Source organism: Empidonax traillii, unplaced genomic scaffold, assembly GCF_003031625.1.
Source record: "Empidonax traillii isolate 1590-97213 ecotype Southwest subspecies unplaced genomic scaffold, ASM303162v1 scaffold579:size954524, whole genome shotgun sequence".
Lineage (NCBI taxonomy): Eukaryota > Metazoa > Chordata > Aves > Passeriformes > Tyrannidae > Empidonax > Empidonax traillii.
In genome coordinates, this window is record NW_020955772.1 from 198424 (window position 1) to 222952 (window position 24529).

At 48.7% G+C, this 24529-nt stretch overlaps 1 protein-coding gene across 8 annotated transcripts in view; it reads left to right on the forward strand.

Annotated features, from left to right (window-relative positions):
- PPP1R12B (protein phosphatase 1 regulatory subunit 12B) overlaps positions 1–24529 on the forward strand; it is a 112139-nt gene that overhangs the window by 49104 nt on the left and 38506 nt on the right. For 3 of the 8 annotated variants that reach the window (XM_027898119.1, XM_027898122.1, XM_027898121.1), the window contains exons 13-19: positions 4233–4418; positions 4970–5152; positions 17496–17586; positions 18579–18746; positions 19474–19657; positions 20185–20297; positions 21569–21613. In XM_027898119.1, coding sequence (XP_027753920.1) covers positions 4233–4418; positions 4970–5152; positions 17496–17586; positions 18579–18746; positions 19474–19657; positions 20185–20297; positions 21569–21613 — 970 coding nt within the window. Of the gene's footprint in view, positions 1–4232; positions 4419–4969; positions 5153–5353; positions 5376–17495; positions 17587–18578; positions 18747–19473; positions 19658–20184; positions 20298–21568; positions 21614–24529 lie in introns of those variants that run through there. The other 5 variants (XM_027898125.1, XM_027898126.1, XM_027898123.1 and 2 more) reach the window with 4 other exon arrangements.

Genomic DNA, 24529 nt, shown 5'->3' on the forward strand with positions numbered 1-24529 from the left:
CCTCCACACCTTGTCTCTCTCCAAAGCCAGCCTGACAGACCGCAGCTGATTCCCTTGGAAAGCCTTTTCCCCTTGCAGCTGGCAGGTCTTGCTGCTCCCTGCTCTGAGGGCCAGCCCAGTCACCCACGGGCTGCCCACTGCAGTCTGACAAACATTGCCTGTTTATCCCAGCTAATCCAGCAGCACATTCAGTGTTACCCTCACACAGTGGTACTGTATTTCCTTGGTTAAACTGAACAGACAGTGGGGAAGGTTTAAGCTGCCGTGGGCTGTCACTAATACCGAGTTCCTGTCACAAAGGTTGAATTCTGGCCTTTTGTAGGAGGGTGTTGGTTTACAAGCAGTTACAGAGGAGAACTTTGTCAAGTAGGAATAAATGTGCTTTTGAAGGAGAGATCAATGGTTTTGCATTTTGTATGCATACAATAGCATCATGATTAATTTGACCTTTATCTCATGTGGTTTTCTGTAGGAGAGCACAGAGAAATTAAATATAATCATATTGAACCTCTGACTTCTCCAGCCTTGTGCATCAGCCCGTAAGATGAGGAAGGGAACCCAGTTGCCTGTTAAACATAAGCTTTTTATCATTTTCAAGTATTAACAAAACTCTGAACACAACTCCAAAAGATAAAAGCTCATTCTGAGAGAGAAAGAATTCAAGGGAATATGACATGCATGGATGTCACTGAGAGGATGACTCCGTACGCCTGCAGTTCCCCTCCACCTCAGCATTTCAGTGATCTGCATAAAGATCACAGACTGGTTTGGGTTGGAAGGGATCTCATCCCACCCCCTGCTATGGGTAGGGACACTTTCCACTAGCCCAGGTTGCTCCAAGCCCCGTCCAACCTGGCCTTGGACACTTCCAGGGATCCAGGGGCAGCCACAGCTTCTCTGGGCAACCTGTGCCAGGGCCTGTCCACCCTCCCAGGGAAGAATTCCTTCCCAATATCCCATCTAACCCTAGTTATGTTCTATAACCCCCAAACACAGAGTGAACAACACAACAGATCATCTTAAGATGTGGAAAAGGGCGGGGGGGTTGTACAAAAGAGAACAAAATAACTTGCAGCAGTGCTGCAAATGTTCTTCAGCTTTAGCTGAAGCAGATATTGAAGCTCTCTCTGTGATGGTACTGGCACTTCTCCTGCTTTCTCTATGGTTGCACAGTACCCTGCTCTGCCAGCCTGGTCTCCATTTATTGCCTCCGAACATCCAGGTCACTTTGCCTGTGTATTAAAGGGTTTGGAAGAAAACTGGCATAGCAGGTTGGATTAATTTAGCATCCTGCCTCCCAGGAAGGGCTCACACACCAGAACGAAATCCTTTATCCACACAGTTAGTTTCTCCTTCATCTCACATTTATGCAAATGCCTCCTTTCTGGTTCTGTTCACATAAAAACCATCGCAGCAAGTCAGGCCAACGGTCCCTGCAGCCCAGACTCTGTTTCTGACACCAACTGGTTTTGAAGGACAAGTTGCAAAAGCCAGGAAAGCTTCAGAGCAATCTTCCATCTCCCACGCTCTCCTTGCTTCCAGCAATCAGGAATTTAGGAGCCAGGGGTTACATTTAACCATTGTTCTTAATGGCCAGTGGCCAACTTTCATACCCAAACCCTAGTTTGATCTCTGCAATACCCCATGGCAGTGTGTTTAAAAAAAAGTGGTTATGTGCTTTGTGCAAACCTTTTTTATTAGCACATGTGGAAGCTTTTTAAGGGTTTGAAGGGTTTTAAGTTAAGGTTTTTAACGCCTTAGCTGTTCTCAGAAGTATTTCTTTTTATTGCATTGAAATGTTGTTTTGCATTTCATTGCTCATTCCTGGATGGTTCTGTTGTGGTGATAATGTTAGAGAACAAGGAGCAGTGTGTCAGTGCCTTTTTCTATTTTTAATGTTGAATTCTTCAGCGTAAATTCATAATCCTCCCTTTCACAGATTCCTGTGGACACAGCTGTTAATTAACAGGATTTCCTGGCTAACCTTTTTATTGCAGTTTTCTGGGCCTGTTCAGACCAAATGCAAACAGTGGAGGAAATGCCTTGGAGTGCTCCTCACGCTGTGGAGTGCCACCCATGCACAGGGCCAGGCTGGGAGGTGGATTCCCACGGAGCTGGCAGTGCCGTGGCTCCCCTGGGAGCAGCAGTGTGTGCCTGGTGCCCCAGCACCACATTTCTCTGGCCGTGTGCGTGTCGGAGCTGGCACAACACCCCCATCGGGCCCTATTCCTGCATTCCTCCTTCCCCTCTCATCCTCTGCATCTCTGCTCTCCCAGGCCCCTGGTTCTGCTTCCGTGCTCCTCACCCGTTACCTTTCCCTTCTGGAAGACAATCCTTGTCAGGGCTTAACTTGATAACCCTCCTGCGTCCTCCCTCTCTCTCCAAGTTCCTGCTCTCTCTTGCAGCCGCACCTCACGCCCCAGCCTCTGCCTTGGGCTCTCTCAGGATGGTGCCACATCAACCCTGCTGCCCCCAGGGTTTGCCACCAGCGTTCCCCCTGCCCATCCTCTCGTTCCTTCCCCTGGCACATTCTCCCCTGCCATCATCTCCTCAGAACACTCATCTGTGTGACTCCACAGCCTCTTGCTCCACACACCCACCCCAGCCAGGCTTCCTTCCCTGCTCCCACCCTCCACCCAGCCCATCTCCAGGGCTTGGCCTTTCCCTCCTCTGGAGCAGAGAGCCAAGAAGGGAGGAGGCACTTGCTTCCAACAGGACTTCCTGCTCTCCTGAGCTCCAGGCAGGGGCCAGCATTCCAGAGGAAGCTTTGTTTAGGGTCCGGTGGAGGTTGCTACCTGGTGACAATAACTTACTTGTTCCTGTGTGATGTGGATGTGGCAGGCAGCCATCAACTCAGGAGCCCAAGTGGGAGATTCCTCCCTGTGGAGGCCTTCCAGGATGCCCCGTTGTCCCTTTTGGCTCCCATGGGACCAGCTGCTTGTGCTGAGCTGGCTTGGGGCCTTGGCATGTAAAACTGGTTTGTAAGTTGGGTCCCTGAGCAAACTGGGCCAGGTCCTTCCTCCAGCCTCCCATCCTTGGCTGTGATCCTGCCCCTTCCCAGTGTTATTTCAGCCAGGGGCTGCTCCCTCTGACTCTTACTCTAGAGTTGACTTCCAGTTTCACTCCATCGTTCCTGGCCTTCCTAAACCTGCAGCTCTGTCCCAGCCTGCTGCTTTCCTCTAGGTCACCTTTTATTCCTGGTGCAGCCACTTTCCTCCCAGTGCCCTGCCATGGGAGCCCTTTGGCTGCAGGAAGTCCGAGCCAGCCTTCCAACCTTCCTAGCCTTTGATCCTGTGGACAGCCCAGTCTGACCAGTAGCAACCAGGCATTCCAGCTGCTGGGAAAGGTGTGGCAGGGCCCTGGATCCTGCTGGGTTTCTGTGTGCAGGCTGTGAGCAGCCTGTGTGCAGGGCTCTGGCACGTGCAAGGAGATTTTACCAGATTTTGTCAAGTCTGTTTTCAGAGATGTGCAGCTTCTCCCTCTAGAGTGGATTTTCTCTCCCATTAGTGTGGATTTTATCTCCCACTTAGGCTGGATTTTCTTTGAAAAAGCAAAATGGTCCATCCTTATATCAGAGCTCTTCTCCTTTCCTCCTATCTCTTCTCCAATGTATGAGCACTTAAACACTTGCAGATTTTTAGTGAGAATGGTTTTCAGGGTTTGTTTTAAACTGCCAAAATATGTATTTTCCTTGCTCATTCTTGAATATTTTTGGACAGTTGTGCTAACTGTTTTCCAGAAATACAGAGTTTGTGCCAAACATGCCTTAAAGAAAACTGAAGCCTGAACTGATCATCTTTGCCAAAGCTTTAAGCCACTGCAAACAAAACTGGAAGTCCTGGACATCCTTAGGGTGTGATGCAGCCAGACCTGCTTATGTCACTCTCTCCTTCCCTGCTTTAAGCATCCTCATCCTCGCTCCTTGTTCCCACCTTTCCCCAGTGCGCAGGGGTGCTCCACGTGCCCTGCTTTCACTGCAGCAGGGCTTTTCCCTTCCCTGATCCTCCCTGATTTACTCCCACGCCTTTATTCTCTCGCTGAAACTGAGCTGGGCTTAGCTAAGCTGGGCTCTGCTGGCACAACCTGCGGCAGCTCTGACGGCCTCCCATCTCCTTGCACACGTTTTGCTACGATGTGGTAGCTGCTCCCCGCCCAGCCGCGAGCCCAGCCGTGGGATGTGCTGTTGAATGTTTACTGTGCTCTGAAGGACGTGATTTTGTGATGTTTTACAGTGCTTCATTTGGTAGAAGTAGTGACCTGGGCAGTCCCTACATTTCAGCCAGTCGCAGTCCATCTCTAGCTACCTCACCCACTGCCATTGGCTCATCTACCTCCCCGGGCTCCCCGTGGCAACCTGTCTCTTCCTGTCCCACATCTCTCGGTGTGAACACTCCTGCATCAGCCCGCCACTACACCAGGTAACAGCTCCCGGCGGAGACAGCGCTGCCGAAAGTCAGCATAATGGGTTGGAAGGTCTGAGTTCTGGAGTGGAGCGTGGATTGGAGTTGTGCCTCTGCCCGGGAAGGGCCGATAAGCAATCCCAGAATGATAAGCAGTCCCAAAATGGTGATGTTGGGCAGTTCCAGCAGTGGGTATGCACCGGCAGGCTGGGAATAGCGGGGGTGTGACTGTAGCTCCCTGGAGTGGTCCCTCTTGTCCCTTGACTCAGCCCGTGCTCAGGCTGCCCTCAGGTGCTCGGTGTACAAGTTCTTGGAGTTCCTTCCTTCTGCTTATTCACCAGGTACATTTTTCTAATCATTTTTGCTACAAACAGGGAAGTGAAGACTATTAATTCCTCCTACTTATTCTCCTCCAAGTTTTGTAAAACGCATTTTACTGTGGCTGTTCTCCACGAACACGAGAGTGCAGAGCAAGGAGGATGATCCGTCCGCGCTCCCTCGAGGAGCCTGGGCTTGGTCAGCGCTTGAGTTCACTTGCTTTGCTTTCCGTTATGTCTTCTCTATTTCAGAGCCCCTTTCAGGCAACAAACTGATTCTGCTGTAGAGAAAAGCCCAGAGGGCAGCTGTGTTACCCCTCTAGGTGTAATCACAAACCGGGCTGTGCTCGGCGCTGCCAACGGCACCGCGAACGCCGGGGCCGCCTCCGCCCCGGGGAAGGATCTCTCTGCTGAGGAGGCCAGGGAGCGCAGAAGGTCAGTGAGCAGTGGGCTCTGGTGGTCCACTCTGTGGGCAGCTCTCACGTGGTGGTGATGGTGGGGGTGTAGGGACTGGGTTTTAGGTGCTCCATGGAGTTTCCGGGCTGCTGCCCCTGGCTCTGTCTGAAGATTTTGAACTGAGTCATCTCTGGCTTGTAGGTTAAATTTAGTCTCGTAATTTTCTGCTTGTCTCTTCAGCATCTGAGCCTTTGTCTTCAGTACTAACCTCAGCTCCTAATCTCAGCCCCTCCAGCCTGTGGGTATTCAGGGACAGGCAGCAGAGCAGCCATTCACAGCAGGTTCTGTAAAATTAATCCCATCCTAAAAAGAGTGTTGGACTGAGACTCATTCAGATAATATCTGTCCCTCTGATTCTGCTCAGCTGGGTTTGCTTATGCCCTGATGGAGACATCTGCACTGTACAGGACCCCCAGATTCCCTACTGCAGTTAGTGGGGAAAACAAACCTTCCTGGGTTGTGTAGGTGTGTGACACAGGAGGAGATGGACTCCAGCAGCAGGCACAGCTTTGATTGACTGTAAAGGCCAGAGGTGGGAGTCTGCCATGTGCAACCGAGGCCATTCCAGCAGTAGCAGCCTTGGGAATGACTCTGGATCTAACTGGTGATATCCCTTTCTTATCACATGATGTTATTTTAAGACTGGGGAAATGCAAACCTGGGGAGCCAGAGCTCTTTTCAAAGGAACTTTATCCTGTGCGCTAAGTACAGAATATCAAATGATCCGTGTTTCTTCCTGCAAGCAGGATAACTTTTCCAAAATCTGTCTCTCCTGATGGCATCAACAAAAGCAAATGGTAATAAATAAAATGCAGTGATGAACTGTGTGTTTCTAATCAGCAACCAGTTCACGCAGAGTGTATAGTGATTATATTCTTCCAGACTAAAATAGTGATTTATTGAAATGCAGCCCTTCCTGAGTAGAGATAGTGCTCTGACACATTTTAAATGGCCTGAGGCCAAGGGATGGGAAGAGCAATAATGAGAAATTATCAGCTTAGAAAGCTGAAGGTGGTGGGGCTGAGCTGCAGTGTCCCAGGGAGGGTGGGCTGCTCCATCCACTTCACCTGCAGCACAACCAAGCAAGGTGGGCGGTGCTGCTGGAAAATACTCAAACTTTTAATGCTGTTTGGGCTTTTTTTTTCATTCCAGAGCTAGCACAGGGAGTGCTTAGAAGGTATGACAAGCATTCTGGAGGAGCCACATTCATCAGCTCTGTGTGCAGGGCCAGTTTGTAGGAACTAGTGCAGGGTATCTTTGGTGGGAGAACACTGGGGTTAACCCTGGCAGTGCCTCTTTAACAGCCTGCTGCTGTTACTTTGCTGGAGGTCACTTGGCTTGGGGTCACTTGCAATTGAATTGAGATGAGCTGCCAAAAGATACTGCCAGTGCCCAGGGAGGTTGTGCAAGAGGACAGAGTGAGTATTGTGCTTTCAGTTCACACTTCGGACCTTTCATAACAGTCTCTGAATTTTGGCAGACCCTGAATCAAGTTGCAGAAGCAGAGTTTTCCTTGGAGAAGTGGGCTGCACAAACCCCCTCCCAGACTTTTGGCACTGCCTGCAGACTAGACTGGGATAGTTACTTGTAGATGCCCAAAAAAGCATCCTTTAATATTACTGCATTGGCATTTATTGCCAAATCTGTTTCTATAAATAATACAGAAGATCTGTTTGCCTCCCGCATTTTTATTAGAGAACCATCTCCTGTGATTTATGGTAATGTAAAGAGAAACCACCAGAAAATTCCTCCCACATTTAATGATGCTTTGAAACTACTGAGAGGAAAAAAAGCCCAGCAACGATGCATTGTGCTCGAGTGGGAGGAAACCTTACTGATGGATGTACATCCTCACAGCAGGATACAGGGACTGGGAGCTGCATGCACACTGGAACACGGAAACACAGACCCAGAGAGACAGGAGAGGTCACCAAAATGGGAAGAGCTTATTTGGGAAGGAGACCAATTCCAGTAAAATAAAATGAAAAGGCGAATGCCAAACAGTTGTCAGGGCAGTGCTGCATGGATTTCAGTTCCCAGCGGCAGCTGTCGCAGGAGTGTTTGGGCTGCTTTCGTGTTTCCAAAGCTCCAGCTTGCTCTTAGCAACAAAAACATAAACAAGCTGATCATCTAATATTAGATCACAGGGATGTCTCCGAACGTGTGGCCTTAAAATTATCTGCGTGAAGCCAAAAGGTTAAAGTAGAAGAGGCTGCTTAGGGCTGAGGGGGAATGAGTGGTGGAGAGCTCTGGAGCGCTGGTTTTGCATCCAGTGGTGGCCAACAAGCCTCACCCTGCCCCACCATAGCGTTTGACCCACAGTGGATCACCTGCTCCTTGTTTTCCAGTTGAATTGTTCAGGAGACGCTCCAGTAGCTGGAAAATAGTGTAAATTACAAAGAGGAGGAAAACAAACAGCAGAGGGTCAGCGGAGGAGGGATCGGTTGGAGGTGTGTGATGCCATGTGCGTGCCTGGCCAGACCATGGCAGGTCAGTGCTGGTGTTGGGCCAGATGTCCTGGACGTTCAGCCCAGCTGCTGCCGTGTGTATTCCATGGATCCAGGGCCATCCTCTCGGCACTCTGCTGCAGCACTGCAGCGTGCTGATGCTGGGACCCTGGAAACCTGCCATCTCCCACAAGGCAGGATTTGTGCCAGGCAATTGCTTTTGGGTTTTTGCTGGGAATTTTGGAGCTGCTGATGAGCGGGGGCCGTCTGGCTGTTGGGATGATCCCCTGCTAGGTTCAGATTGTCTCCCGTTGCAAATGTGTTTGTCCAGCTGAGCTCAAACGGCCCTGGCTCTGCTGAGGGTGGGATTTCAGCCGTGGGGATGTTGTGCCTGCAGTGTCCCACACAGACCCTGTGCAGGACTTATGGTTTCCATTGGCTGTGACCAGGTGGTGGGGAATGGAGGGAACCTGTTGGTTGATGCCTGTAGCTGGATTATCCGCCTTCATCCAGGGTGACAGCGGCCTCTAGTGCCACCAAAAGCTCCTTCCCAAAGTTCATCTGGACCCTTGCCTGTGCAGGGCTCTGCTCACAGCTTCTCCCAAGAGCCCTGGTGTCACAGGTCTGGGCTGCTCAGAGCTGTGTCTCCTGGGTGTGGAAAGGGCCTGCAGGGCATCGTGTCATGCTGGAATGTCACTCGTGCCATGAGATATCTGTGCTGAAGGGAAGGTCTGGGGGATCCAGCTGAACCCTTTCATGCTCTGTGGAAGCTTTGGTTCCCAGAACAGCTGGAAAGGGGGCCAAGCAGCCACAGCTGGCACTGGAGTGGGACACACTTTGCCCGAGAGGACTCTTGAATTTGAAATCTCTCCTGGTTTGCTAAGAGTTAGGATTTTAATTTGACCTTCCTCAGTTTTTTCTCCCCAGACACTGTGTTTATACATCTGAGCTCTGGAATTGTGTGTGTTCTTACTGTTCCTCAGGAAGGTTCCAGCAAGGTGGTTCCAGCACTTGCCAGCAACCTGGTGTAGTTGAGGGTGTCCCTGCCTGTGTCAGGGGGTGGATAAACTTTAAGGTCTCTTCCAACTCAAACCATACTGTGATTCCATGATAAATCCAGAGTAGGAGCAAGGTGGGCTTGTTTTCTGGGCAGCTTTGGGGCTGGCAGGTCTGCTCAGCCTGTGCCTTCATGCCCTCTAAGTTGTCCCCTAGAAATTTTTTTCGGATGAAGGAAGTTCACTGATGTGCCAGGTAAATGTGCCTGGCAAACATTTCTATTTCCTGCTTCATTCCCAAGAGGAATTTATTTTTCATTCTTCATTCTGAGGATCCAGCTGCTAATTATAGTAGCATATATTAATAATATATTAATAATTGAATTCTCCTCCACCAGTTCTGTTAGATGAGCAGTTTTTGGCAAGTCCTTTTACCTCATGATTCTTGTCCTATCCGGATTCAGAGCGTGTCTCCTCTAGGATGAGCACAGATATCCCATATGTCTTTTAACCCTTATTATCTCACTAATAAAATAAAACCCTCTGGTCTCTGTGAAAGTTAAACTGTGAGATTGCATTCAAGGGGTATTTAAATGTTGTTTGAGCGGAACTGGTAGAAAAAGCTGTGAGCATTAGCTCGCTGCCACCTTTTTTTTTTTAGTAGCATTTGACTCTATAATCCTTATCGCTGAGTGATCTAAAGCTGAGTGGTCTTAATCTCCTGGGAAAGGTCCCTGGCTGGTGAAGCAGAGCAGTGGGGATACTTGTGAAAGGAGCTGCAGGGCAAGGCACAGATTCCTGTCCACACCACCCAGTGGACAACAAGAAGTTAAGAGGTTTCTCTCTCTTGTTAAGAACGGACATCTGGCACCTGCTGTGACAGCATTTCTCTGCCACTGCCTCTGCAGTTAATCGCTTTCAGATAAAGTTGTCCCTTTTTTAAAAGGCTGCTGTTGCAGATGACGTGGGAGGGCAGGAATTCTGCTGGCCATGGGATTGTCCATGTTGGGAAGAGTGGAGATTGCTCCTGCTGGATCAGAAATCAGGCTGCTTTTTTTATTTGGAATAAGGTCGAGGTGTGGGCCGGGGGTCAGGGCGGCTGAGCCGGTTTCCTGTAAGGGCGGTGAGCAGGTATGTGCTCTGCTCAGCTGCAGAGGCTCCATCCCCCAGCGCTCAGGGGAAGGGGGGTGGATATTTTGGCATTTGCTTTGGGCGGAGAAGCCCGGGCTGTAGGTTGGCCTGCTAACAAAAGCAGGAGTATATGCAGGATCCTTCAGGAATGGTCGAGGAGAGGAAGCAGGGACCACTCGAGCTAAGCCTTGTAAAAGAACTGCAGCTTGGCAGCGTGGAGCAAGCAGAAGGTAAAACTGCCTTTCCCCAGCCCTGTCCATGCCGAGTTTGTGTGCAATTCCTCTTGGCTTACTAATGGGAACTCCTGCCCCGCTGCACGCGCTTCCCCTGGACTCTGACAGCACATCTGAGTCATGGCACGTTCTGGCTCTGGTGCTGTCCAGGTGCCACTGCCTGAATGCTCAGAGGCTGGGCTTTGCTAACCTTGACATGTTCAGATACTTCTCTGTGTCCAAAATGGCCTTTAAAGTAAGGAATGTACTGGAAGTCTTTGTGGAGATCCCGTGTGTCCGTACAGCTGAGAGCTAACTCAGCACTAACTCAGCTGCTCCGGTAAGTTCTTTGCTCCACAGCACCGACCTGTGGATGTGACAGGTGGAGGAGCCAGATTGCCTCCCCGGGATTTCTATCGGAAAAGTTTTTGTGCAAGCTTAATTAATCTTCTGTCTCTGGGAAACAGTGGACACTGGAAATTGAACCGAAGCCACACGCTGAGAAATTGCATTCTGAGCTCAGTGGGAAATGTAAAACTTTGATACATTATTAATATTCAGTGATATTTTCTGTAATTCATCTGGGGCTGATCTGTGATCCTGTTCCTTGGAGCTGCACAGGCATCTCCTGGGTGGCTGCTCCCACGAGGTGGCAGTGGAAGGCTGCTGGGATGCACTGGCCAGGCAAGCATCTCTCCTCGGGATTATCTAGTTCAGGGGCTGAACCTTCTTTGTCACCATCAAGTTTTGAGTTTATTTTATTTTTTTAGTTGCAAAAGACAATTTCTCAAATAGTCAGATTTTTGCCAAGTTAATTTTTTTTTTTTTTTTTTTTTTTACCCCCAGGGATTTTCTGCCCTGGAAAATTTCCTGGCTTAGACAGTGTAAATCAGCTTTTGGGAAAGCTGTAACAGGTCTGCTTGAGGTTGTTTAAAATGTCAGATTGCGTTGGCTCACTTGAAAATGAAAAGAGATGCTCACAGAGACAGGACACTTGCTTCTCCACCTTCATTTCCTCCATCAGTGGTAGGAGGTGGAGTTCCATCCTGCTGCGGTTCATGCAGCTGATTTTTAATGCGAGGATCCGGCCCCTGAGGACTGCAGACAGTGCACGTTGTTCCCTGTCACAGTGACAGCCCACTCAGTGCTCTGTATTGACACCTGATGTCCTGTGCTGAGCACGAACTGTTACAAAATATTCCAGCCTGGAAAGCTTTGCACTTGTGATGGTCTCAGCTGATGCACTCAGTGTCTCAGGGGCAGTTTGTAGGGAAAGGTGTTGCCCACTGCCTCTCCTTTGGGTTTGCAGCACTCCTGGCTTTCCTCTTTGCAGCAAAAAGTCCTGGATTTTTTTTTTTTTTTTTTAAACAAATACATTTTCTCTTCTTCTGGCACAACTTTAAAGGTCTGGGTTCGCAACAGCAGTCGAGGCAGCCAGTTTAAGGGAATGTGATCATTGTGGGGTTTGTTGCCTTTTCACCACGGTGCTGAGTGACATTAATTAGTGTGAAAGGATCATTAAAAGCTTCACTCCCCCAGCCCCAAACTTTGTGAGCTCTCATGAGGTACCGGTGCTGTCTTTCATTCCACTGGCAGAGGAAATGCAGGGCTGTGTTCCCAGCTGGATCTGCAATCGGAGCTCTCCTCACCTGGTACTGGAGCAGCCTAGGCTGCCAAGGAGGCAGGAGGAGCTGCCATGGGGACATGGCACAGGAGGAGCAGCTCTGCTGTCTGAAGGATAAAACAAGAGCTGAATGTGCAACCATGGAATGGTTTGGGTTGGAAGGTTGGTTGAGACCTTAAAGCCCATCTCGTTCCACCCCCTGTCATGGGCAGGGGCACCTTCCACTAGGCCAGGTTGCTCCAAGGCCTGTCCAGCCTGACCTTGGACATTCCCAGGGATGGACATGGGAAAAGGATAGGCAAAATCATCCAGAACCCTATGATGGGAAGTGCTGTGGGAGCATCAGCTGCCATACGTGTAACCTCACTCCATTGTAACATCCATGGAAACAGGAGTTCTGCAGGGATAAAGGGGGCTCATTGTTTTGATTAACAAGTGACAGAGATCACAAGCCCCTTAATCTCTCAGATCAGCACCTGAGCACGTTGGGCAAAGCAAAGCCGTGTGGCAAATAAAGAATGTAATCTGCTGCTAGTGAACCTGCTAATCATACTGTAACCAGAGGGCGGAAATTCAGGCACTGAAACTTGCACAGGTTGAGAATTCACAGTCCAGACTGAAACACAACAGCTCCAACAGCAAAGGCCTGAAAACAGGCAATGCTCAGCTGAGCTTTTTTGAGCCAGCTGTGAAAGGCTTTAGGAGCATGATCCTGTTATCCCTCTGTCCTCAGCTTATTAAATAACTTGCAATTGTCGGGCTATCTCCCCACTTGTTCCCTCCAACACTCACAGAGTCTGATGTGTCATCCTTCTCCTGCCTGGTGAAGGGTCTCTCAGAGCACAGCTGCTTCTGGCAGTTTCTCTAATGACATTTCCAGTGGACTGATGGGCAGAATGTGTTAGCACAGGGATAAATTCAGGGAACAACTGAAACCTGTTGCATCAGAGAGCAGAAAAGTTTCTTTTTCTGACAGTTTCCATGTACCTGCCAATGATTGACTTGCTGCTGGGGACATAGTTCATTATCTAACTTAAGGAATTGTATTTTGGGAACTGCTGTCAGCATTGTTGCCTGCAAAACTTGCACTTGCTTCTCCTCCCTCCCCCAGCTTATAGATAGTTATTTGCTAATGGCAACAGTCCAGTTTGTAGGAATGCATTGCTGGGGTGCTGTACTTTTCCAATTGTTTTCACAGGAGTAGTATCTGTACTTGAGGCTTTTGCTAAGCTTTTTTTTCTTATCTTCCTTTTTTCAGAGCATGCATGAGGATATATATAGATATATATATATATATAGGTGAGAATGACCTGAGGGGACAGAACCAGTTGTGACCCAGTACAGGTCATGGGGGGTGTATCTCAATTTTTGGAGCGAAATACCTTGAACCCACTTTGGGAAGAGGGCAGCTCTGGTGAATGTTTAGCATCCTGATTTGTTGCCAGGTTTTCACAGGATCCCAGAATGGTTTGGGTTGGAAGGGACCTTAAAGCCCATCTTGTTCCAACCCCCTGCTGTGGGCAGGGTCACCTTCCACTAGACCAGGTTGCTCCTAACCCCGTCCAACCTGGCCTGGAACACTTCCAGGGATGGGGCAGCCACAGCTGCTCTGACACGTGGGTGATGTGAAACTCCCAGGTTTTGCATGTTCTCACTGTTCCCTCTGGGACTGGGTGATGTTCTGCCAAAGGACTCCGTGGTGGTGGATGGTGTTTGCCACAAGCACTTCAATCTCTGAATGCCTGAAAGAGTTCAGGATGGCAGGAAAGGAGACCAGCATTGTGAAAGGATTATCAGAAGGTTGCCTATTTCTTAGAGAGATCCATCTTCTGTTATTGTTACCTGTGCACCAACCAACAGGGGATTGTAACTTCTTTATCTGCATCATTCACCCTTTCTTGGGAGAGGTTTCTCTGTACAATATCCTCTTTTCTTTTCCTCTGGCCAGGGTTCTCTAACAGATTTGCTCTTCTGTTCCTGGCTTACCAGCCTGTATATCCAGCCTTCCTATTGCCCTGGTTTGAATCTTCCCCTCTATTAGTATTTTATTGAAGCTCCTTTTGCCTTGAGATGCTGGTGAGTAGTTGGGATCCACCTTTGTGTTGCGCTGTCCTGATCGAAAGAGCTGACAGAGAAAAATAGGTGTTTTCTTGAAAATAGGCAGAATGAAGTGGGAGCCAGGTTCATCATTCAGTGATCTGGTTTTTTCATAGCTAATACACCAACCAAGAGCCTGTAGCTCTCTCATGGCTCTCTCTTATCTCTGTCTGTGGGAGCTCTAAACCTCTGCAGTGGTTTTGCTGACTCTCACGTACACATCTCGCACCATTTCTGTTCTGCTCCTTGAACTTGCAGCCAAAACTCTGGTAAAAAATCTGCTCTGCTTTATACGTGCCTTGAGCTTGACGTGGTGGCTACTCTTATTTCATCTGTTTCTCAGAGAAAGCTCTCTGCAAGGAAACACAGTGCACAGGGCCGTTCCTTTGAAGATCTGCTTGGATCCTGGGATATTCGCTTGAATTAATAGGATGACAGGGCACTGCACTTGAGCAAGCAGTGTGTTCCTTGAAAACGTAATTAAAAACGCTGTGTGGACTGTTTCCAGGCCGCCTCACCCCCCTTTGGTGCCTGTGCCCTGCAGCTTGCTGTGCTCTGCAGTGGTTCTGCTTTGGAGAGCAGCGTGTTGCTGCTCTGCCTGTGCTGCCCAGCCCAGCTCTGAGCTGCAGATGACTCTCCATCTCCTTCCAGTGCATTTGTTCTCTCTCTCTTTCTTCCAGCTCATTTAGCACGCTCGGGTCTCTCAAAATCCAGTTTGTAAGCAAAGCAACGCATTGTAAAAACTGTAAAATCTGGCCCTTCCCTAACCCTTCCCCCCACAGAAGAAGTCAAACACTCAAAGCCCCGAGCAGAGTCCTCCTGGGCCTGCATTGCCAGCAGGGATGGGGCTGCTGTGTGTGTTTGAGGCTCTGACAGCACGGGCACCTTCAGCACCTCGAACAGGCTGTAGCTGCTCCCCCGGAGAAACCAGCTCAGTGACTGTGCAGTGGCTCTGCTGACTCGACTCAGAAAATTCGGTTATCTCATGCTGTAAATGGCTTTGGGCGAGCTCCAGGAAGTGATGAATTGTGTAAATGGAAAGAACCCAAAAGTTGGTGATCGATAACGGCTGCAGCCCCGGCTGAGCCGCTCTGACCGGCAAAATGTGCTCTGCTGAAGTCCCTGTTACAGGTTGGATTCCCAAATTTGCTAATAATGCTGTAACAGATTTGCATTTTTTTATAAATTCTTGGAGAACAGAGTTAAAAAGCTCAGGAGAATGATGAGGTAACAGACCCAAAGTGGTTTTTCTCTTGCCGTAACCACAGCAAAGCTGCAGCTGAACACTGAACCGAGGGAAATCCTGCAACCTCCTGCAAACTGCCTGGGCTGCCCCTGCCACAGAGCCCTCCCCCTTCCTGGGGCTGACCTGTTCCCCACGAATTTGCCAAACCTTTTCTGAAGCTCCTTTGAAAAACCTTTTTTGTCCGCTCCCACATCCGTGGCAGGAGCTCAGCATTGTTTCCTTTTGTGTGCAAAAGCATTTCAGCTGCTGGAAAGTGGCCTGGTGTTGCTCCCACATCCTGGGACGAGCACAGTGTGCTTGCTGCAGACCTGCCAAACTCCTCCTCAGGCAAAGGCAGCTCTCACCTTCGTCTTCTTATTCCCTTGTGTGTGCACAGCTCCTACATACCTGCAGCTCCTACATACCTGCAGCTCCTACATACCTGTGTCCTCACTGCAGAATAAATTCCACTGATTTAAATTCCATTCAAAGCCATTGCAGTAAACTGCCCACCTTACACCGTACCGAGCTACAGATTTACTGGGTTTATATGTTTCAGGAATTTATTTGTTTTTTTTAATACTGCTCTGAACTTCATTTGCAGTATATTTTGCAAATGCCTTCTTCCTGTAGGTGGCTTATTGATTCTGGCTGCTGGGCAAACAGCAGCGATTCTGCTTGTGTCAAAAGCTGCAGAAAATGCTTATTGTTTCCTTAATGTGCCATTTACCTGGGCAGTGCACACACTGCAGCAGGGAGAGCAGGAGAGCTCTTGCTCTGCAAAATTAGGAGTTGCACAGCCTTCATTCATCAAACAGCAGCTTTTTTTTGTTCATGAAACAGCAAATTCTTGGGAGGTAATCATCCCTCTGAAGTGTAGGTGCTTCCCGTGTTGGCATATCCATCACAGCTCGTGTGTCTGTCTGGATAATCAATGGGAAGAAATGAGCTCCTCTGCAGTGCATCCACATGGGCTGTGCTGGAGGCTCCTCTGAAGGTGATAAATCACACCCTGGGAGTGCAGCTCTACCAGCTCAGCCAGGGACCTCTCCACTGCAGGCAGCTGCCAGGACAGGGTTTATGGAATCGTGGAATCTCCTGAGCTGGAAGGGACCCACAAGGATCATCAAGTCCAACTCCACCCCAGTAATTCCACCGTGTCCCTGAGGGTGTTGTCCAAACGCTCCTTGAGCTCTGGCAGCCTTGGATCCTGTTCCAGTGCCACCCTCAGGTCAAATCCTTACACCAGTTTCAGGTGAGAAGACTCTCACGTGTGTCCCACAGCACTAGGAGGAGTGTGGGATGACTGGCTCCCATGGATTTACCTCCCAAAAGCTGAAGAAGCCCCTGTGAAGGTGGAAGGTCAGGCTACATTTGGTTCAGCGCAGCAGAACCGGCCCTAAACGTGGGTCCTGTGGGTGGATAAAACCCGCCGTGGCAGATGATTTTAGAATGATCCAGATTTCCTGATTCTCTGTGGTTGTGTCACAGCGCAGCAGCTTAGTGAACTTTCTGATAAATCTCTTAACATACTGGCTCGTGTGCAAATCCTCTTCAGCCCATTATCTTTTCCATGAAGGTGGTCTTAGTGGAGAACCAGGAAAAGAGTCCAAGGACAAAGTCAGCCTGTTCTATGATAGACCTTCATCCCTCGCTTGGCACATTGCCCTTTGAACACATCCAGGTCTCTGGTACGCTGTTAACCTCTGGCAGTGATAGAACTGCAAAGAACATTCCAGCACCCTTATCCCTGTACAGTGGGGCAGTGTGAATAATCATTCCCTACTAACCAGGCTGAGGAGTCCAATTTAATTAATCGTTCCTAAGACTGCAACCTCTTTTTATGTGATTATGGAAATCACTGCTGTGCACTCCCTGACTGTGGGAGCACTGCCCAGTTCCTCACCAGTTCCTCCCAGAGAGTGCCAGGGCAGAGGGTACAGTCTGTGTATTTTCATGTGAATAATTCTCTTGAATTCTGCCTGGTTTGATGAAACCCAGTGGTGCCCAGCTCTGTGTTTTAACCGAGGGGGTTTCAGTGTTAAGGAGCTCGGTTTACACAGTGTGAAGGTCATTTCTTTAATTCCTTTCCTTTTTCCGAGGTTTTTGCCTGCAGTTCAGCCGGTTCCTGGTGTGATGGGTTTCATATTGATGAAGCCAGCAGATTGCAGGAATATGATCAGGACTATAATGGCAGGAAGGAGGGTCTGAGGAATGTGCCAGTACAGGATTTCTGTTCTGAGATCTCTATCTGAATGAGAGGGGGTGATGGGGTGGGGGAGTTGTTTTCTGTAGTGTTGCAATGACATGGAATGGAGCAAATACTGTACTAAAAGGTGCACTTTTTTAACAGAGCATGTCCAGCACTGTCAAGGGTTTATGGAGGGGCTCTGGGGAGAGGGAGCTGTGAGCATGTGTGTCTCATGCTCATGGGGGAATTGTCCCAAAGCAGCAGCAGTAGTAGATGGAGCTAAAATTGTTTTTTGTACATAAGAAAGAGAATAATAGCTCAGGAGTCTGAAGGGAGAAGAAAGCAGAGCCTCTGCTTTTACTTTAACCTCTTCTACCCCTTTTCTTTTTTTTTTTTCCAGGTCCTATCTGACTCCGGTGCGGGATGAGGAAGCGGAATCACTGAGGAAGGCACGGTCCAGGCAGGCCCGGCAGACTCGCAGATCTACCCAGGTAAAGAATGGAAATACTCCCATTCGTGTGTTGGATGAAGAGAGCTGATGGATTGGTTTCCCCAGAGAAGCTGTGGCTGCGCCATCCCTGGAAGTGCTCAAGGCCAGGTTGGATGGGGCTTGGAGCAGCCTGGGCTAGTGGAAGATGTGCCTGCCCATGGCAGGGGGTGGAATGAGTTGAGCTTTAAGGTCCCTTCCAACCCAAACCAGTGTGGGATTCTATGAAGAGGCAGGATTTTCTTTTTCTCTTAATTCATTTCTTAGGACAAGAACCTTGTCTGCACTCTCACTGTTTTGGAGATGTTCTGGCCAAAGTTCCTTCAGACAGTTAATACAAATCCCTCCCCCAAACATACACGAGTTGGATTTTTAAGCTTCCCTTTCTGCACTGTACCTGCCTTTCAGTTTGCAGTGGGATCATATATATTAGGATTGCTTTGAGTCAGTGATAGGTCAGTACACTGAGAAATACATTAAAGGCAAGAGAATTCTTCCATTTCTCTTACCATGAGGGATGAAACTTGAGCCTGGCCAGGTGGGAGCCTGCAGCATTTTAAACTGACCTGGAAGACTTGAAATCTAATTTCAACCTGGAAAAGAGAAGGCTTTGGGGAAACATTAGAGCCTCTTCCCAGTGCCTAAAGGGGCTCCAAGAGAGCTGGAGAGGGACTTTGGACAAGGGATGGAATGACAGGACAAAGGGGAATGGCTTCCCACTGCTAGAGGGCAAGGTTAGATGGGATATTGGGAAGGAATTCTTCCCTGGGAGGGTGGGCAGGCCCTGGCACAGGTTGCCCAGAGAAGCTGTGGCTGCCCCTGGATCCCTGGAAGTGTCCCAAGGTCAGGTTGGACAGGGCTTGGAGCAACCTGGTCTAGTGGAAGATGTCCCTGCCTATAGAAGGGGGGTGGAATGAGATGGGCTTTCAAATCCAACCCAAACCAGTCTGGGATTCTATGCATGAATTTAAGAATTCTCCTTTACTTGGTGTGCAGGGTGTGACCCTGACAGACCTTCAGGAGGCCGAGCGGACCTTCAGCCGGTCGCGGGCGGAGCGACAGGCGCAGGAGCAGCAGAGCGAGAAAGCCGAGGGCACCGAGCTTGAGGAGAGCGGCGAGAGACCGGAGAGCCGGGCACGGTGGAGCAGGAGTACGGATGAGGAGGTGATCCTTCTGCCTCAGTGCTCGTTGCTTCAGAGCTAATGAAACCGTTTAGGATAGCTGAGATGAGGAGGAATTCTCCTGGGGGGATCTTTTCGTTTTTTGGGGGGGGGGGGGCAGACTTGCTGGAAGCAGCAGTGCTGAGGAGCAGCACCTGCACGAGGGAGGTGGATCTGGAGGTGCTGGAGCTTAGCTGTGCCTTGGCTCTCCACTGGGAATTTCAGCTTTCTGTCTCTTGCCAGCAAATAAGACTCTGTAAATCCCAGAAAGTGGAATGAGAAGGCTAATGATAGAAATGTGGCCTGGATCCATCCTCGCTGTGCAGTCTGGGCTGAGGCTTTGTGTTCACATTTTTCAGCAGATATTCCGTGTGTAATGGAAAGCTGGAGAGACCAGTCCTCTTCCCCTGCCATCACTTCTGTTTTTTCACTCTAAATCATTTATTCCTGTTAGATACCTTGTTTGTCCTGCCATTGGCTGTGGGGACAAAGGGGTTGATCCCAGATCTCCCAGCCATGGACAGCACTGTCACACTGTAGCCGTACTATGATTTATTTTAACATCCATCCCTATCTGATGGAATGAACCCAATCTGGCAGATGCAGGTGATCATTTCCAGCAACAGGGAAGAAAACATTGCACTCTGAAAGGTTGCTACATCCCCTGAAATCCCAGATCTGCTGGTTCCTCTTCATTCTACTGACTTTCTGTCCTGGCTCTGTGTTTATAGTCAGTCTACCGGCGACTGAGGTGCCCAGCACAGCCCGACAAACCCACCACACCTGTATCTCCTTCGACAGCAGCACCTCTGCTCTACACAAGTTCATACCTGACTCGAACAAATAAATACCTAGGCCTGGACTCTGTGAACCCAGCAGACTTCAGAGGGGCAGCCACAGAGATGGAGAAAAACGGTACGTACCAGGAGAGCGAGGAGCAGGCAGAGCTCAGGGGGGTTTGTGCGGTTTAGAATTTTCAGTGTGTACAGACAGAGTGAATAAGTTTACTTGTTACTCTGAGGGGAGACGCCACCTCCACAAAACCGATGTTATTTGTTTAAGTGGAGTTAAACAAATTCCTGTTGCTTGTAACCGAGGGATAAAAGGATGTCTTCCACTTTGGATAAATAAATGAAACAGTGATCCATGGAGCATTTAGATCTTAGAGCTGAGGGAAGAGGTTCCTCTGGTACAGCTTGTCCTCACAAAAGGAGTAAGTCGAGATGACCTGGGGAGAGCTGCCAGCTGGGGTAACCTCTGTCTCTGAGGAGGGGAGGAGTGTGAGTATCCAGCTGTAGGAGGACACATTTGGTTTAATAACTGCTTTCTAATGTAACACAAGCCAAGATGACCTTGATCAGCTTGAAAAGAACCCCAGAACCTTAGCAAAAAGCACGGATGTAAATCACTGAAACCAAAGCAGTCTTTCTTTGCTTGGCCAGAGTGTGAAGATCAGGATTCAGACGACAGATCCCTGAACAAACAGTCGATCCGGGAGCGGCGGCGGCCGAAAGAGAGACGGAGAGGCACCGGCATCATTTTCTCGACAAAAGACGTAAGTTTGAGTTCCTTAGAAAGAGAAACTCATTCTGTAGTTCATCCAGGATGAATTTTCTTCCGATTCCAAGCTCCAGATTTTTTTCCCAGTCAGTTTATTTTCCGTTCCAGCTCTATTTCAGGCTGGCACATCCAAAGTGGTGCATCCCTGTTTGGCCCATGTCACACCAAGCAGCGGGCTGGGAATTACTGGGAACCCTGCAGGACTCTGAAAGGGCCCACATGGGAGAGGAGAAATTAGAAGTCTAATTCCTTTGGAAGAAGGAGGTCACAAACCACTTGAAGTATTTTCAGATTTCTCTGAGCCCAAATTTGTCTGCTCTTCAGGCCCCATGAAATGAAGACACTGAGGAATAAAACCAGTGTCTGGGTCCTCTCCCAGCAGCAGGGAACACTCCCAGCATAAGTGCAGGAGAGCTGTCTGTGTCATGTTCATTTGTCTTGGTCCTGGTTTCAGAGGATTTCTTCAGTCTGAGGGAAGAAATCTAGCCCTCCAGACTTTGGTTAGAGCCTCAGGTAGGAAAATTCAGGAGAGAGTAAGGATTATGAAATCATGGTTAACGAGTTTAGTCTGGAGTCAGCTGGGATACTGTGGTAGTTTCCCATTGCTCCATGAAATCCCAAAGCTGTTACAAAGAGGCAGTGGCTAATTGAGAGGCTGCACAGGTGCAGGATATCTGGAATGATGAGTCTCTCCTCCTGGGGTCTAATTGAAGTGATGTTCTTTGAAAGTCAGCATTGTGTCAGTATTTTAGATGAGCAGTCTTCCCAGTTGTCTTGTTTGTTCCCTGAGTGTATTCAGGAGCTGTTGTTGTTCCTCCTCCTCCTGACTCTTCAGGAACATTCAGATGGCAGGAGCCATCAGAGAGAGTCATTCTGTTCTCAGTACAAAAATCTTCTAAATAGTCATTAGGTCACCAAACCTGATCCGATAATCAGCAAAAAACATCTGGATGGGCATTTCTTTTGAGGTTTCTTCTTATCTTTAACATCAGATCATTTCTTCACTGGAAGGGTGGTCAGACACTGGCACAGGCTGCCCAGAGCAGTGGTGGAGTCACCATCCCTGGAAGGGTTCTAAACACAAGTTTTCATGGCACTTTGTGATATGGTTTAGTTGACATGATGTCAAAGGTTGGACTTGATGATCTCGGAGGTCTTTTCCAACCTTAACAACTCTGTGGTTTTATAAACAATAAAATTATCACCCTGTGGTAAATTTTGTTGTCTCCAAAGCTGCCTAATTATATTGTTTGCTTTTCATCCTAGGATGATGATGAAGTTGATGGAAACGAGGATGTGAAGGAAACTCGGGTAAGTGAGACCATGTGTCTAAATCCTTGGTGTTTCACTCTTGGGTGTTGGTGGCAAGAAATCTTCTGTGGCTTTACTCTTGTCCATGGGAGAGGTTCAGGCTCTGCTCAGTAGCTGAGTATGAACGGGGAGACACTTCCAAGTAGCAAATTCTTTATTGATTTCTATTCTAGAAGATAACAAATATCTGCAGAACTGGCCTAAGTTCAGAGTTGACTCTTGGAGAGCTGCATGGGCAGTTCTGGAGCCTGGAGGGAGTGCAGCAGAACAGGGCTGAGCGTGATCCTCACGGAGCTGTCGGGCCACAGTGCTGGCAGAGTGTGACCACCAGGTGTCCTGGGCAAGACCTGTGACCTTGGATCTCAGAATCACCCTGACACTGTTATTTTGGACAGTATGTTTTGTATTTCCGAAATCTGCCCTTCTGTCTCCTCATGGATTTGATTTCTTGTGGGAAATTGTCTTCACGAGCGGCGTGTCAGAGGTTGTTCCAGGTTCCCCTGTTCTTGCAATGGTCTCATCCTTCGAGGCCCTTGCTTTCCTTTTTTAATAATTACTGAGTCTTTCTGAGTTGCCTTGGTTTCCTTTGGTTTTGTCTGCCTCTGTCTGAAACACATTGGAGCCTGACAACATGACTGACTGTGACAATGTCAAAGCTAAATACATTTCCAGGCTATTAAAGCACAATGTGCAAGACCTGGGAGAAGCAGCAAACACAAGGTTGTGTAGGGGTCAGCCTACTTGTGTGATATTTCATTTTTGCTGGAAAACACTGAACGTGGGGTAGCCTTTCCCTATAGGTTGCAATGCAGTAGAGTGATTGAAGCATCATTTAGTTGGAATTAACTGGTTCACTGCTGAAAATTGGCAGGTACGCTCTGCAGACTCTTATTTTTGGTTTTTTTTTTTCCTTGCAATAGTTGGTCAGAATGCAGCAAAGTCAGGGCCAGCCTTGCTGGGACCAGAGACTCACGTGGTGCTGGGATGACTTTTAGCATGTGCTTATCTTTCCATGCCAGGCATTGCTTTCCCAGTGCTTACTTTGCAGTGTGAAATGTGGGATATTCCTGCTCACAGAAGCATCACCTGCTTTGAGGAGCCCAGCTTCTCCCACAGGAGTTTCTGCTCATCACGGAGCAGAGCTTCTTGAAATCATCACTGAACCCTGCAGGAAAGATTTGGCCATTTATCATCGTTACAATTGTTTTGGCACTTCTGCTGTCTCACAGTGGGGTCGGAGGAGGGGAGTTTTGTAATGTGTAAAAGAGTAATAATCATAATAGGGACACCTTGTTTCCAGCAGGAATGTTTGGGACTTGCTGGGAATGACTTGTTCTTCTGGGAAGTTGTCCCAGACTTGCTAAATTAAGACAAAAGAGTGTCTGAGGCTGCAGGTTTGGAGACTTGCTGCAGTCTAGTCCTAAAATTGCTGAAGATTTAATTGAGCACAGTCCTCACTGCTCATGTCAGTGGATAAGCTGCACTTTGGGAGAACCCACCTGCCCAGAAATTCAAGGTCACCCAATCTCTCATAGCTACTGCTGGTTTTCTCCAAATTAACAGCAAGGATTCCTTTTCTTGTACTTCCTGTGGTTTTCTTGTGGGTTCTCATCCAACAGCAGAGCAACTTCCCTTCAGTTCCCTCAGCCCCTTCGTGCAGGTGCTTTGGGGCAGCAGCACCCCGTTTTCTTACACACCCCACATACATTAGACCTGGGTTAGACTCTCCTCCCACTGTGCCAGACCTGTTTTTTTCCACTTTCCCAGTCATCCTGTTTTTATCCAGTTTGGAGTTCATTTTCTTCGCTGCGTGCCTCCAGCATCGTGTCACTTGGTCAGTCTTCCCTGGCTTGTTTTAGATCCAAATCAGAGGTTTCTGTCCTAACTGTCCATCACTTCGGAAGGATTCACAGAGCAGCTCCTTTCTTTTAGTTCTAGTGCCAAGGAAAATGTACAATTAATAATCATTAATAATCAATAGCAGTAATTCTGGAATGGGAGGTGCCACCATGTCACCAAGATGTGAACTTGAACACACCGGAGTGTCCCATTTTAGTTGCAGATCCCCAAAAACTCTCTGGTTTTATGGGAGCAGTTGTGGTTTTCCTCCAGTGTTTATATCTTGGCTGATATTGGAAGAGACCTGAGCTCAGAGAAAAGTTGGGGGCAAGTTTGGCCACAGTGTTGTCTCTGTTTCTCAGAAAATAAAAACTGGGGAAGTCTGAGAGGTCCTGTTAGACCCAGACTGAGCCAGGGGGAGAGTGTGGTATTGGGAAAGCTTCCCTGTTCCCTCAAACCAGTGACTGCAGGAATTCCATCTTGGTGAGGCCACTGAGGACTAATTCAACAGAGTCAGTGCAGATAGGGATCAGTGGCTCCAGTTTAGGATGCAGCAGTTGGAGGATGACAGTGAAGGCTAAAGAGAATGGTCCAGTGTTCCATTTCAGAGCTGGTATTTCCTTATCCCCAGCTCTCCTGGCTTTGATTTGATCCTAACTTAGAATGATGGAATCTATTACAGACTGGCTTGGGTTGGAAGGGACCTTAAAGGTCATCCTGTTCCACCCCCTGCCACAAGCAGGGACACCTTCCACTAGCCCAGGTTGCTCCAAACCCCGTCCAACTTGGCCTAGAACACTTCCAGGGATGGAGCAGCCACAGCTGCTCTGGGCAACTTCTGCCATTGCTGTTGTACAGCAGGAGAAATTGGGAACAAATTTGGAAGATGACAGACCATGCAGAACAAATAGAAAATGCTGGTAATCATTTGAAGGATTTTTTATCTCCTTGCAGTTCTCTGCAGGAGCATTACAGACACACCTCATCCAGAGGGACTTTGTCAAAGGAAAGCTTCAAATTCAGAGGCAGACATCGAGTATTGTGTTAGTAAAATAACAGTTTACAGGCAGTAAAAGT